The sequence below is a fragment of the Citrus clementina genome, unplaced genomic scaffold, assembly GCF_000493195.1.
Source record: "Citrus clementina cultivar Clemenules unplaced genomic scaffold, Citrus_clementina_v1.0 scaffold_2, whole genome shotgun sequence".
NCBI classification, from domain to species: domain Eukaryota; kingdom Viridiplantae; phylum Streptophyta; class Magnoliopsida; order Sapindales; family Rutaceae; genus Citrus; species Citrus x clementina.
The window spans coordinates 6,588,003-6,603,304 of record NW_006262688.1 but is presented as its reverse complement, the minus strand read 5'-3'; the positions used below and the strand labels follow the sequence as shown (position 1 = coordinate 6,603,304).

The 15,302-nt window shown below is 44.2% G+C and overlaps 1 protein-coding gene across 1 annotated transcript; it reads right to left on the bottom strand.

The window, feature by feature from the left end:
- Positions 1-454: 454 nt before the first annotated feature.
- Positions 455-15,262, bottom strand: LOC18052937 (MDIS1-interacting receptor like kinase 2). The gene is made up of 2 exons (XM_024190687.1): positions 14,393-15,262; positions 455-813 (listed from the first exon to the last, which is right to left on the bottom strand). The coding sequence occupies exons 1-2, from the start codon at positions 15,186-15,188 to the stop codon at positions 455-457; spliced, it is 1,155 nt and encodes a 384-aa protein (XP_024046455.1). The 5' UTR covers positions 15,189-15,262.
- Between the last annotated feature and the right edge of the window lie 40 nt (positions 15,263-15,302).

The window sequence follows — 15,302 nt, the reverse complement described above, 5'->3', positions numbered from 1 at the left end:
AGCACACGATTGATAAAAGCATGATTAACATATCTTTAAATTAGATTTTGTTTTAATTTTCACCCATTTAATATTTTTTATTTAAATATTATTGAGAACCTATATGGTTAATACCATAATTATTGTGTCATATATAATATTAAAAACGAGAGGCAGATATTGCAAACGATATTAATTTATAAAAACAACGTGAGTGGAAGAAGATTTCCTAACACAGTAGCAAAACTTGCTGACCTTATTTGCACATGCAATTCGCACAGAAAAAATAATTAAAGATGTAATCGTTTAGATTGGAAGCACCAACTTCACTTTAGAAGCGTTACTTTCATTTTTAATCAAGAAAGGTAACGGTTTCATGAAACCAAAATTCACCCTCACCAAAGTTTTACAAAATACTATCAATGAAATACATTTAAGATTAGCAATCATATTGATCAATCAAATACATCCTCTATTAGTTTCTAAGTTGTGAGATGGAAATATCTTGAATAGCAGCATGCTTTACCGATGGAGTCTTGCGAGTGATGAGAAATTCTTGAGATACGGACTGCATTGTAGGTCGAGACTTTGGGTTCGATTGCAAGCATGCAAATGAAATTGTTGAAACAAGAAGGATATCTTGAATAACCTTTCGATCAACTGGAGGTGGAAGACGTTGGTCTAAAACATCAATCAGCATGATTTTTGGATCATATGATGATGATAATGTCGAATGAAGGTCCCTTGGATGCTTTCCCATTAATACTTCAAGTGTCACTACTCCAAAGCTATAAACATCACATTTTTCTGTCATAACCATGGTGTAGGCAAGTTCTGAACGGGAAAAAAAAGAAAGTGGAGGATTTATATGAGGCAAAGTAATCATAGAATGTAGCTTCCATTAAAAAAAGAGAGAATTGTATTTGTGAGTTCCTGTAGCCAGCCAGGAAGCTAGCTATTTAAAAGAGACGTTATGGAATATGAATGCAATATAATTGCACCACACACGTTTTTCAATCACAATAGTGAGTCAAAGTCTTCTCGGGCCTTTAGACTTTTGTGGGATTTTGATTTGTGTAAATCTACATATTTGATTATCCTCAATAATTTTTTTTTTGGTTATTTTTTCTTTTTATTAGTGATTAGCAATCACAAATCTACAAGCAGCCCCAGGGCCTGCTAGAGTAACTTCCAAATAACTTTTCTTGGCCAGTTAAAATGGAAGATTTGGATTAATAATAAAAGGAAAATTATTAATTATCCACCTTAAGTTTACCTTATAAAAATAAAAACTTTGAAAACTTAAATTTGTTTAAATTTTCACCTTAAGTTTACAATTTGTATCAATCATCTATCAAATAGATTGAATTACCCTTGTAAAATAAGTGGTACTATAATTTTTTTTTTAAACTTTTGTTCCGGTTATTTTGTACCCTATAAATTTGTATTTTGTGTCATTCGGGCAATAAAAATAATCAAATAATCAATAAAAATTGGTTTTGGAGCGGCACAGACTTTTATTAATCCATAATTTCATGTATAAATAAATGGTCTTCTCCTCATGACTCTAAGTCATTGTCCTTATACAAGTTCTAACAAAATCTAAACGTTTAGAACGAGCTAGAAACCACCGACAACAATTGTTTGAGAATTACATTTTAGGGTATCTTGTGGAAAATTTAGAACCTGTATCAAAATTTTCCAAAGATTGAGGTAGATTACTTTTGTCTTTTGGAGTCAAATCTTTCCAGGCTTTATAATTTGTTTGTTTATTATTTTTTAAGGATGGATATTATATAAGTGTAGCTTCTTTCCAAGTTCGTTTAATCCATAATATTCTTTTTTTTTTCCCTTAATTTTTAAGTGCTCAGTTAATATATCTCGGGCTGAAAACAAATAAAATAATTTACCCGACAACAAACTACACACTTTTGTAATTTATTTCAAATAATCTGTTGATTCGAGATTCTGGTTACGCTCTTCCTACCACCAGGATATCTGCTCGATCAACCTCACCTCGACCAGGATCTCTCCTCGTATGCTTTCTTCTCCAAGTATTCCTGCGTCCACAGAAACAAGTCAGAGCACGCCGGTTGTTTTCCCGGCGTAAACCCTCCGACGCTCAAGTCAGATATGAAGGCTCTGGGAACGGTTGCCACAGATCTTATGACTTTTTGGTAGTTTTCTCTTCTTTAGAATTTCCTTAATCTCTGTTATAATCTCAAAATTGCTAACCTTTTTACCTTTGTTGGCTACTTTTTTATAGGCTACTTCTGAGCTCGGGTCTCCCCTCCATTCGCGCTCGTTATCCTCCCACCTCTCGAACGTGGACTCCCCATTTCCGTAGTTGTGGGTGGTTGCGTGGCCATCGTGCCTAGATTCTCGGATTGGAGAGCATGCCTCGCCAATCGTCATTGACCGGGTCTCCTCGAATCAACACTTAACAGGAATACAGCAGAAATGGCTTTATGCTTCTTACAGGAAATTGGCCTCGCGGATGACGTGCTCGTGGATGAGCAGGATATTCCTGCTCCTGCTCCCCCGGATACCAGGCTCTTACGGGACACACCGGTTCGCAGAACTCTACCATCAGATATATGCTCATCATGCTTGGTCTCGTCGACGTATTTCTCCCAAACATCGGTCCCCCAGTTTCTGGTGTTGGGTAATGTTGTGGACCAGCAGTAGAAACTTGACAGTACTTGCTCGCGTGGGATTGGAAAAGGCTGCCAAGAGTCATGTTACATTTAATTGCGGACGAGGTGATGTGGCAGAAATCTGCCCCTCTATTCGAATTTCAAACCAACGGTTACGAGGCCCTTGGGATTTGGTGCCGTTAAATGATGGCAACCCAAGAGTCAGTCCCTATTAGGAAACCCAAATCCTCTCGAACGGAAAATTCATCATTCACTCTGTCTCCGTCTCTGTCTCTCCGGCAAAAAAGTTCCGGCATAAAGTCCTCCATCTCTGTCTTTCACCGACTAAACCATTACTTCAGGTATTTCTTCTATCTCCTTGGTCTCGGATAGTTGTAGATAATTTCTCTTCTCTTTTGTTTGGGTAGTAGTTGGTGGTGGTGTTGTGGTTAGAGCTTAGGGAATGTCGAAAGGCAAAGAGAAGGTCCTTGAGGTTAACGAGGAGGAGTTGGACTTCCTGCCTAGTCTGCTAACCGATCCTTCTTTTGACCTCGGGATCCCCTTAGAGCCCATTAGATCTAGTGTTGGCACTAGCGCTAGGAGGATGTCCCCCCAAACAACCTCCTCGAGCGGAAATAACGATGAAGAGGAGTCTTCTGGCTCGGAGAACACCCTGAGTGAGGGTCGAGGAGATGATTCTGGTGAGGTGTCCCCATCAGGAGCGTTGCCACCAGAAGGGCGGAGTACAGTAGGAGGTAGAGCCCTATCGCGGGACTACGCTATTGATTATATGACGTGCACGACCACGTTTGACGAGCTCGCTGACCTCCGGCTTAGGTATAGCATTCCTGGTGAAATACTTCTTAAGGTCCCAGGAAAGAAGGATACCCCTAGCAGGCCTCCTAGGGGATATGTTACCTTATTTTTGGAGAGTTTTAGGCACGGGCTGAGGTGTCCCTTGCAACCCTACTTTGCCCGGATTCTTAACGGGCTAAACCTAGCTCCTGGTCAGCTGAACCCCAACGGGTGGAGAGTGCTCTCTGGTCTGTTCATACTGTGGGACAGATGTTGCCAAAGCGAGCCCACGGTCGATGAGATGAAGCACTTGTACCAGCTGAAAAGCAGCCCCAAAGACGCCAGCTGGTATTACTTCCAATCAAGTTCCAAGACCAGGAAACCCATAACCAATCTTCCTACTGGTGGTGGTGGGAATTGGAAGAAGAAGTTCTTTTTCGCAGGGGGTCCCTGGGGTCAAGTTGCACAGGTTGATGGGCAGGACTTCCGCGTCCCACCCCGTTTCGTGGTCCCAGGTTGCCTGCTCGTATTAGATGTCTTGTCTACCTAGTTGTTTGCACTTTACTGGTTTGTCTCTAATCAAATGTTTGTTTGTGTTGCAGGTTCTTGGGGTGTTCACTTCCCGCTCCAACCTGATCAGCTCAAACGGGTCGAGGCTGTACTAGCCAACTCCTGCCCGAGTCGAGAGCTGATAACTATTTACAACTTGCTCGAGTCTCGCTTGGTACTCCCTGGCCATAAGATGGAGGACGCTGTGATTGGGGCTCTAAACAGGAAACGTTCTCAACCTCAAACCATGAAGAGGGACCACAATAAGGACGCCCCTTCTGCAAAGCGGGCCAACATCGTGCAGCAAGTCTCTCCCTTGAAGACTTTACCTCCTGCTCCTGCCAAAGTCGGGGAAACTAGTGGAGCAGCCACGGATCCTGCTTCCTCTTCTCCTTCTGTCAGGCCCCGATCTCGCTTACCTGACAGCGGGGCAGAACACTTGGTCCTCTATCTTAATGAGTTATCTAAACTTGTGAGCAAGAAGGACCTGGAGGACTTTGATGGCTGCACCTTGGGGGAGCTGGTGGGGACCATGCAGTATAGCGCTTTCCACCTCAGCTGCATGACCACCTATTACAAGGTTAAGGTTGGCCGCTACGACCGGAAGATGAAGGAAGATATTCAATCGGCGACGACCAGAGCTGACGTTGCCGAGAAGAAAGCAGGGGAGCTGAATGTTGAGAATCTCAAGCTGACAGAGCAAGAATCTCTTGCTCAAGCAAAAGCCATTACCCTCGAGGAGGAGCTGACTAAGGTCAAGGAGGATCTGCAAAGGCAGAAGGTTATGTATGAGGCTCAGCTCGAATCTCTCCGCGATTCCCATCGAGCTCAGGTCGAGAACTTGGAGAGGGAGGCCGACAACCAGTACGACCAGGGATTTCGGCATTCCTATCGTTGCATCATGGCCGTCCTCGGGAAGCAGCACCCTGATCTGAAGATGGATGACCTTGCAGCTGGTGTTGCTCAACATATGGACGAGGAGGCGGCCAAGGAAGATGCCGAAGGGGTAGAGCCGATCGTGATTGAGGAGGAAAACTCTCCTCCTCGTGTAGTCCCTGCTAACGTTGGCGAGGCGAGCACCCCCCCGGACGCAACTAGTGATACCCCCCTGCACCTGAGGAGGTCCAGCCAGCCGATACTGCTCGGCTTACTGATCCGCCATCTTCTTGATATATTTCTTGTATTGTAATGAACAATGTTTGTGAAGATTATCTCCTTTGTTAATTATTAACAAATTAATAAAAATATTTGATTACTTTCTTGTGTTGTAATCATGAGTTATTTTTCTTTTGCTATTCTGCTCGTCTTCGTCTGGTTGAGCAGGTTCTGGCGTGGCATATGGTTTTGCCACATGCCTTAGACAATTTTTTGATGCTTGGGGATTCTTCTCACCTTCGCGCGGTCGAGCAGAACCTGGCACGCTTGTCTTCTAGTCTCGCCGTAATAGGCTTTGAGACTTGGCGAGCCTTTGCATGCCTCAGAAAATATTCCGATACTTGGGGATTCTGCTCGCCTTCGCGTGGTCGAGCAGATCCTGGCACGCTTGGCTTCTGTCTCGCCATAAAATAGGCTTTGAGACTTGGCGAGCCTTTGCATGCCTTAGAAAATATTCCGATGCTTGGGGATTCTGCTCGCCTTCGCGTGGTCGAGCAGATCCTGGCACGCTTGGCTTCTGTCTCGCCATAAACAGGCTTTGAGACTTGGCGAGCCTTTGCATTCCTTAGAAAATATTCCGATGCTTGGGGATTCTGCTCGCCTTCGCGTGGTCGAGCAGATCCTGGCACGCTTGGCTTCTGTTTCGCCATAAACAGGCTTTGAGACTTGGCGAGCCTTTGCATGCCTTAGAAAATTTTCACAATTTCAAGTGAATGAAATTCCTCGACGTTCCATTAATTGCAGGATTCAACTTACACGAAATTGTTTGGACATAAAATAAATAACAGCAAATACGAACAGAAAGAACTTGAAAATATTAACGACTCTTACTGGAAATATTTCCTGAGATGTGCTACGTTCCATGGGCGTTTCACCTCGTGGCCATCCATGTGAACCAGCTTGTAAGCTCCTGGTCCAACTAGTTGCTTGACTCTATATGGCCTCTCCCAATTCAGACCGAGCACTCCTTGAGTCGAGTCTTTAGTGTTCTGATTCACTCTCCTTAACACCCAATCTCCGACCCTGAACTGCCGTATGTTCACCTTCTGGTTATAATACCGAGCAACCCTCTGCTGGTAAATGGCTGATCGCTCGGCTGCTTGCTCCCTCTTTTTCATTAGCAGATTAAGATTCAAACATATCTGCTCGTCGTTCTCCTGCTCATTGAAATGATCTGTTCGATGCGTGGTCGTTCCTATCTCAGCTGGCACGACCGCTTCATGTCCGAAAGCCAAGGCGAACGGTGTCTCCCCAGTTGCTATTTTGTGGGTTGTCCTGTATGCCCATAAAACACCTGACAGCTCATCAACCCATGCACCCTTTTTTTGCTCCAAGCCTGGTTTTCAAAGCCTCTTGATGGTCTTGTTGGCTGCTTCTACTTGTCCATTCGATTGAGGGTGAGCAGGTGAGCAGGTGAGCAATACTTCAGCTCTATCCCGAGGTTCTGGCAGAAATCCCTGAAGCTGTGATTATCGAACTGCCTGCCATTATCCGTTACCAAGGCATAAGGGATCCCGTATCGACAAACCAGGTTTCTCCACACAAAGTCTGTCGTTTTCTTCTCTGTAATCCTGCTAAGGGCTTCGACCTCTATCCACTTCGTGAAGTAATCTATAGCAACTATTGCATGCGTTCTGCTCCTCGTCCCTTTGGCAGCGGGCCGATCAGATCAATTCCCTATTAAGCAAATGGCCAAGGGGAGGCCATAGAGGTGAGCTTCTCTGGTGGTTGGTTGGAGAAACTTGCAAAACTCTGGCAGCTTACACAGCTCCTGGTCTTCTCCTGTGCATCCTGGTGCATTGTCGGCCAGAAATATCCCTACCTTAGAACCTTGTGGGCCAAGGACCTCCCACCAGAATGATTCCCGTAAATTCCTTCATGTACTTCTCTCAGTACGTAATCTGCGTTGTCCTCATCCAAACATCGAAGGAAAGGTAGTGTATATCCTCGCCGATACAGTACCCCATCAATCATCGTGTATCTCGAGGCCTGAGCTCTAACCTTCTGAGCTCACAGCTTATCTAGAGGTAATACCCCGTCTCTGAGGTATGAAATTATCGGGTCCATCCACGAGCATTTTTGTTATATCCGCAGCACCCCCAAATTATGCTCGATACTTGGGCTGGACTTCACCTCCAGTGGGACTGACTTTGGCATTTTTGGGTCGGCTACTGCTGCCATCCTGGCCAGAATATCTGCTCGACTATTCTGCTCCATGGGGATTTGTACCACCTCCACCGCTTCGAATTTCCCCATCATCTGCCTGACTATCTTCAGGTACTGCTCCATCTTCTCCTTTCTCGGTTGGAATCTCTCACTGACATGATTCGCAACCAGCTGGGAATCAGTTCTGATCTTCACTCTATCTGCTCTCACGGCCTTAGCCAGTTCCAAACCTGCTATCAAGGCTTCATACTCTGCCTGGTTATTTGTTGCTGCGAATTCTAACTTTACTGCATAAGAGATCTCCTCCCCCTCCGGGCCTTCCAATACAATCCCTGCTCCCCTGATGACCCATCTACAGACATTTGCCATACTTGAGCTTCGCCACTGTCTGTAGCTGCATCTCATTGGTCAAGACATACTTCAGGCTCTGTGAATTCTGCTACGAAATCGGCCATTGCCTGAGCCTTTATCGCTGCTCGGGGTTTGTAGTCTATATCGAACTCGCTCAGCTCTATAGCCCACTTGACGAGCCGGCCAGAAGCATCTGGCTTGTGCAGAGTTTGACGCAATGGCTGGTTTGTTATTACCGAGACTGGGAATGCCTGAAAATATGGCCTCAACTTCCGAGCAGCAACCACAAGGGCAAGTGCCCATTTCTCCAACAGTAGGTATCTGGTCTCAGCGTCGAGCAGGGTCTTGCTGGTGTAGTATATCGAATATTGAACTCCCTCTTCCTCTCTCACCAGAACAGAACTGGCGGCCCGATCCGATACCGCCAGATACAAAAATAACTTGTCCCCATCCCTCGGTGTGGATAGCAGAGGGGCTTGCTGTAAATACTGCTTCAAGTTCTGAAAAGCTTCCTTGCATTCCGGGGTCCACTCTGTTTTCTTTCTCCTCCTTATCACTTGAAAGAATGACTGACACTTATCTGTAGCCTTGGATATGAACCGGCTCAATGCCGCCAACCTCCCCGTAAGGCTCTGCATCTCCTTCAGGCTACGAGGAGACCTCATCTGCACGATCGCCTGGATCTTCTCGGGATTTGCTTCGATTCCCCGATGACTCACCATGAATCCGAAGAACTTCCCCGACTCGACCCCAAAAGCACATTTTTCCAGGTTGAGCTTCATCTTATACTTCCTCAAAAGCCCGAATGTCTCCTCAAGGTGTCCGACATGTTCTTTCGGGATTTTCGACTTGGTTATCATGTCGTCCACGTACACCTCCATGGTTCTCCCGATCAATAGCTTAAAGACTTTGTTCACCAGCCTCTAGTATGTGGCCCTAGCGTTTTTAAGTCCAAATGGCATTACCCTGTAATAGAACAAACCCTGGTTAGTGATGAAAGCCGTGCTCTCCTCATCTTGCTCGTGCATGGGGATCTGGTTGTATCCCAAGAACGCGTCCATGAAGCTAAGCAGACCGTGTCCAGCCGTTGAATCTACTAGCTGATCGATCTTTGGTAAAGGAAAATTGTCTTTTGGGCACGCCTTATTAAGGTCTGTGAAATCCACACACATCCTCCACCTGCCATTTGCCTTTTTACCAACACCACATTCGATATCCACTCAGGGTAATTGACTTCCCAAATGAACCATGCTCTCAAGAGCTTCTCCACCTCGCCATTTATAGCCTCATACCTCTCCTGGTTGAAGCACCTCCTTTTCTGCCTTACTGCTCGAGCACCTTTCTTTATTGCCAGCTTATGGCATGCTACCTCAGGATCAATCCCTAGCATGTCTTCATGTGTCCAAGCAAACACATCTGCATAAGCCTGTAAGCATTTCACCAACTCATACTTCTGCTCTTCCTTAAGTCTCGACTCGATTCTGATCGTCTTTCCCGGATTCTCTGGTCCCAGGCTTACTGTCTCCAGCTCCTCAACAGGTTCTTATCTGCCATTCTTGTTTTCCACTCGGGTATCAAGGGATGTTATCTGCATTGCTTCCCTTGCTGCCGAGGAGTAGCAGCTCCTTGCGATTCTCTAGTCTCCTCGTACCACTCCAACTATCCCATTCACCCGGTACTTGAGAGCCAGATAATGGTTGGACAGCACCGCTTTGCTCATCCTCAGAAATGGCCGGCCTAGGATCATTTGGTAAGGACCTTCCTCATCCACTACTACAAAGTCCAGTATCATTGTCCTTTCTGTCGGGGAACTCCCAATCGTGATAGGCAGCTCGATCACGCCCAGAGGGACGAGCTTTCCTCCTCCAAACCCCTTCAAGAGGTATTGGTGTAATCCAACTTCAGGTCTGCTATCCCCATCTCCTCCAGGGTTGATTTAAACAATACGTCAACTGAGCTCCCTATGTCAACCAGTATCCTGTCAAACTTCTTGCTAGCAACAGTGGCCTTGATGACCAAAGCATCCTCGTGAGGGTATAAAATCCCTTCCTCATCCTCATCTATCCACATGATTGGCACTTGCCTGACTCTTGCACGTTTGGCTGCTGGGGTGTTGAAGAACACCTCTTTGCTGGTCATGGCGTATCTAGCATAATTCTTCCTCGACCTGTTGGAATTTCCAGCCAATGTTGGGCCCCCAGCTATCACCTTTACCGTAGGCTGCTCGCGCCTCAAGTTCCTGTCACTCTGCTCCCCTTCACTTGTCGAGGCTACCATCGGGAAGATCCCATCTATAAACTCGTCCAGATACTGATTTCTCACCAAATCTTCAACCTGGGTCTTGAGATCCCTGCAACCTGCTGTGGTGTGGCCATGAGTGCCATGGAACTTACAATAGCATCCCCTATCCCTCATGCTGGGTAGCTTTGTTATTGGGGCAGGGAGGTACAACAACCCTCGATCCTTTATGGCCTCATACACCTCATCCAAGGACATCTTCAAGGAATTATACCGCCCATAGTCCTGGTTCTGGTCGATCAGGTGCACTGCTCTTTCTCTGTTTACTCCGTTCTGCGTTGGGGGCGGTGGCAGTACTTCTGGTCTGCTCCCTCTGCTACCGTGGGAGTGTTGATGAAGACCACCATATGCTGAATCATGCCTTCTCCAAGGTTCCCTAGCTGGGGAACGAGGAGGTTGCGCCCTGCTGCGCTGATACTGTGGTGGCCTCTGATGAGGCTAGTAAGCAGTTACCCGACCTCCTGCTCCACTACCCGAGGCCTGGTGGTCCCTTCTCCTGATCGGCCCATTCCCTGGTAATGCTTTCTTCTCTTTCCTACCCAACCCTTCCAACTGGTCTGTCTTAATCTGTGCTGCCTTTTCCTCTTCAATCTCGATGTCTCTCTTAGCCTGCTCGTACGCGGCCGTATACGTCTGAATAACTGGGCTTCTCAAGTTGTACCACAACCTTCCTATCTTCACCCCTTCTTTCAATCCTCTTAACGCCTGAGGGTGGTTGAAGGCTCCCAAGTTGAGGACAGCACGATGAAACCTCTTGATGAATTCCCGAAGGGTTTCTTGCTCCCCCTGTTTCATGCTTTTCAGCTCCATCATGTCATCTTCTGGTGCCATTGCCCCACTAAACTGCTCTGCAAATTCTTGGCACATCTGCTCGAAGGTTTTAATACTCCCCCGAGGAAGTTTTCTGTACCACTCTCTTGCACGTCCCTTAAGGGATAGTGGGAACACCCTGCACCTTTGGGATTTAGATAATCCTTGTACCCCAGTTATGTCGTTGAAGCGCTCTATGTGCACCAGCGGATCAGTTCTTCCCGAATATCTAAGGTCTGGGAGGCGGAAATCTCTCGGAATAACTGCCCTCATGATCTCTGCTGCGAGCGGTGATTCTCCGTCCAGCATTATCCTCCAACCAGGAGCTCTGCTCATTCCTTGCATATGGTCAATTATCTGCGCTAGTCTGCGCACTTCCTCCTCCAGCTGCATTGCATGACCAGGGTCACGTGCTGCAACTTGATCCCGCTCTTGCTCTACATCATGCAAGTGTTGCCTCAACTCTGTTTCCTCTGCATTCGCCACCCCATTGTCCTCGTCGAAAATTTGTCTTGCCGGGGATTGTTCTTCCTCTCTATGAAATTCTCCCCGCAGAGGTATGTTACCTCTCTCACCACCAAATCTCCCGGTGGTTTGACTTCTCCTCGTACTATCGGGACCTGGTGCCACTCCACCACCTCTCACCCTTTCCTCCTGGGTTACCCTTTGTTCGCTCCGCAGCTCATGCAGGATGGTTGTCAAGGTCTCCATCTGCTTTTCCATCCGTTCCATCCGGTCGAACATGGCTTTTTCTCGTGCTTCACTGGCTATCTCCCTCAGCGTCACGGAATCGTTAAGCCTCATATCACCCACTTGTGCACTACTTCCTCCTATCTCCATTGCTTTTCGGTTGCTTCCCTCCTCTTCTTGCTATCAACAGAAGCTTTTTGCTCAGTCTCCTCACAGACGGCGCCAAAATGTTAATGCGAGATTCTGGTTACGCTCTTCCTACGACCAGGATATCTGTTCGATCAACCTCACCTCGACCAGGATCTCTCCTCGTATGCTTTCTTCTCCAAGTATTCCTGCGTCCACAAAAACAAGTCAGAGCACGCCGGTTGTTTTCCCGACGTAAACCCTCCGACGCTCAAGTCAGATATGAAGGCTCTGGGAACGCTTGCCACAGATCTTATGGCTTTTTGGTAGTTTTCTCTTCTTTAGAATTTCCTTAATCTCTGTTATAATCTCAAAATTGCTAACCCTTTTACCTTTGTTGGCTACTTTTTTATAGGCTACTTCTGAGCTCGGGTCTCCCCTCCATTCGCGCTCGTTATCCTCCCACCTCTCGAACGTGGACTCCCCATTTCCGTAGTTGTGGGTGGTTGCGTGGCCATCGTGCCTAGATTCTCGGATTGGAGAGCATGCCTCGCCAACTGTCATTGACCGGGTCTCCTCGAATCAACACTTAGCATGAATACAGCAGAAATGGCTTTATGCTTCTTACAGGAAATTGGCCTCGCGGATGACGTGCTCGTGGATGAGCAGGATATTCCTGCTCTTGCTCCCCCGGATACCAGGCTCTTACGGGACACACCGGTTCGCAGAACTCTACCATCAGATATCTGTTCATCATGCCTGGTCTCGTCGACGTATTTCTCCCAAACATAATCAATTTCGACTATTCGAATTATAATTCCAATATTGACCATTAGCTTCACATAGCGAGAGCATTCTAAATTTGCATGTCTCTTGTTTGTTGCTTTTGTTTTGTATTTATTGCTCTCTCGAATAAAGTATTTTTGAGTATCTTCTTCGTCCTTTAACCTCAACAGATGCAAGTTACTTTCAGGAGATAATGAAAAGAGTTGGAAACTGATTACAATCAATTGTGTGCAAACCAAGATTTGTTAATTAATTTCTTTGAATCAACCTCACAAGTTTTCAAGACCTGTTAACTTGAGAGAATCCTAGAAAATTGGAAGCTTTTAGACTGCTGAATAAATCTCTTGTGTTGGTTTTGTTTGATTCCCAGGTGATTCAATATTCATTTGCGAATGGATAATGGAGAAATTTGGTATAAATAAAACCTTAAAAAAAAAACATTTATGGTTGAATTCAAATCAAGATAAAGACTTCGAATGCCATTAAGATTTTGGAAAAGCACCGTGTATCCATTAAAATTTTATATATGTTGATTAATATAAAGTGTCTGAGGAAAAAAATGAATTTCAAGATAAGTGTGATGATTTAATTAGATAGTCTAGTTATTAAACCGTCCCCTTTGAAATTGAAAGTGTGAAACTTGATAAAACTATCCCACTTCAATTTTTCCTGAGAATGTTTTGCTAAAATTAATGACGCGAATTTTGAATTATTAATTTGCAATAGATTTCCAATTGACTTTAGATTTTAACCACCCAAATAGATTTTTTTTTCTTATTTAAAGTCAATTTCCCTCAACTAGTTTTTGTACTAAATATAATTAAAATTAAAAATCCTTAAGTTTAAGTTGCATCTTCTGTTTCTATGGATATTAAAATTCATGAATTAAAAATGAAATCAATTCATCACTCTTATGCGCCAATGCAAACCACATGCAATGAAACTTCTGTGAAATACGGCTAATAATTTTGTCTACATTTATATATGCAGTCTACTCAATTAAATAGTCAAAAAGAGGATCTGGAATTTTTTAAAATTTGTTGAGAAGAAAAGTCCATGTCATCCCACAACATGGAAATATTCCCACTTTGATTTGCAGTTGAGAGAACTCATGAGTTACAATTATTATTATTATTGATTTGATTATTTACTTGTCCAGTTGAAAGATAAGGCAGATATTGCAACTAATGTTTATTAGAATAATGTGGATGGAAGAAGCTTTCCAACGCACAATAGCAAAATGTTTTGACCTTATTTACACATGCAATTCACTCAAAAACAATAAAGATAATACTTTAGATTGGAAATACCAATTTCGCTTTAGAAGAGTTATTTTAATCTTTTTACAACAAAGGTAACGGTTTCATAAAACCAAAATTCAGCCTCAACAAATTTTGCAAAATACTCTCAATGAGATACATTTAAGATTAGCAATCATATTGATCAATCAAATACATTTCTTATTTTCTAAGTTCTGAGATGGAAATATCCTGAATAGCAGCATGCTTCATCAATGGAGTCTTGCGAGTGATGAGAAGTTTTTGAGACACGGATTGCATTGTTGGTCGAGACTTTGGGTTCAATTGCAAGCATGCAAATGAAATTGTTGAGACAAGAAGGATATCTTGAATAACCTGTTGATCAACTGGTGGTGGAAGACGTTGGTCTAAAACATCAATCAGCATGATTTGTGGATCAGATGATGATGATAATGATGAAAGAAGGTCTCTTGGATGCTTTCCCATTAATACCTCGAGTGTAACTACTCCAAAGCTATAAACATCACATTTCTCTGTTACAACCATAGTGTAGGCAAGTTCTGAACAGGAAAAAAAAGAAAGTAGAGGATTTATATGAGGCAAAGTAATCGTAGAATGTAGCTTCCATTAAAAAAAGAGAGAATTGTATTTGTGAGTTCCTGTAGCCAGCCAGCAAGCTAGCTATTTAAAAGAGATGTTATGGAATATGAATGCAATATAAAGTAAAATAAAATAAAATTGCACCAAGTAAATAAGGATCGATCGTGAGAAGAATAGATCATATGGGTAAACCTGGAGCAATATATCCATATGTTCCTGCTAAAAGAGTTTGATTGGACGAATCAGCATGTAGAAGCCTAGCGGTGCCGAAGTCAGCGACAAATGCTTCCAATTTTGAGTTAAGTAGAATGTTGTTGCTGGATATGTCGCGGTGAACAATTGATGGTGAGCAGTCATGATGCAAGTATGCCAAAGCATGTGCCATGGCTTTTACAATGTTCACCCTCTTAGCCCAATCCAACTCTACGGCTTCATCATCATTGTGTAAAATGCAGAATAAGCTTCCTCTCTCCATGTACTCGTAAATGAGAAACATGCATTTTCTGTTAAAGCAAAAACCGTATAGTTTGACAATATTACGGTGCAGCACTTGAGAAAGTACTTGAGCCTCATTTCGGAAACTCCTGATGAAAGCTAATTCCTCTGTTTCTGGACTGTTAAGCTTTTTCAGTGCAAATACTCTGCCGTTGGGAAGCTGTGCCTTATAGACGCTGCCATAGGCTCCGGTACCAATGCAATATTTACTGTCAAAATCTTCCGTGGCTTCAATCAAATGCTCGAAGACAATTCTACCATCATAATTCCATATTGAAAATACGTCTATGCTATTGGTTACTCTTGTCTTGAGTTTGGGTTTCTCGTAACGTTTAATGAGTAGTAAGCATGCAAAGACTATGACTGAGAAGACTATGGCGAGGGGAAGAAAAATTTCAACAAAGAGAGTGGCAGGTTTGGTTGTATGGCATGAATGAAGATCAAGAATATTGCCGCATAAACCCTTGTTAGCATAAAGTCTTACCGTAGGCATGCTGAGAGATGTTTATTTGAATACGGTACTCGGCCAGAAAGTTTGTTACGGAAAGATTAGATAATCAAGTCGAGATAACTGGTGATCTCACCGGGAATTGAACTTTATGTTGTT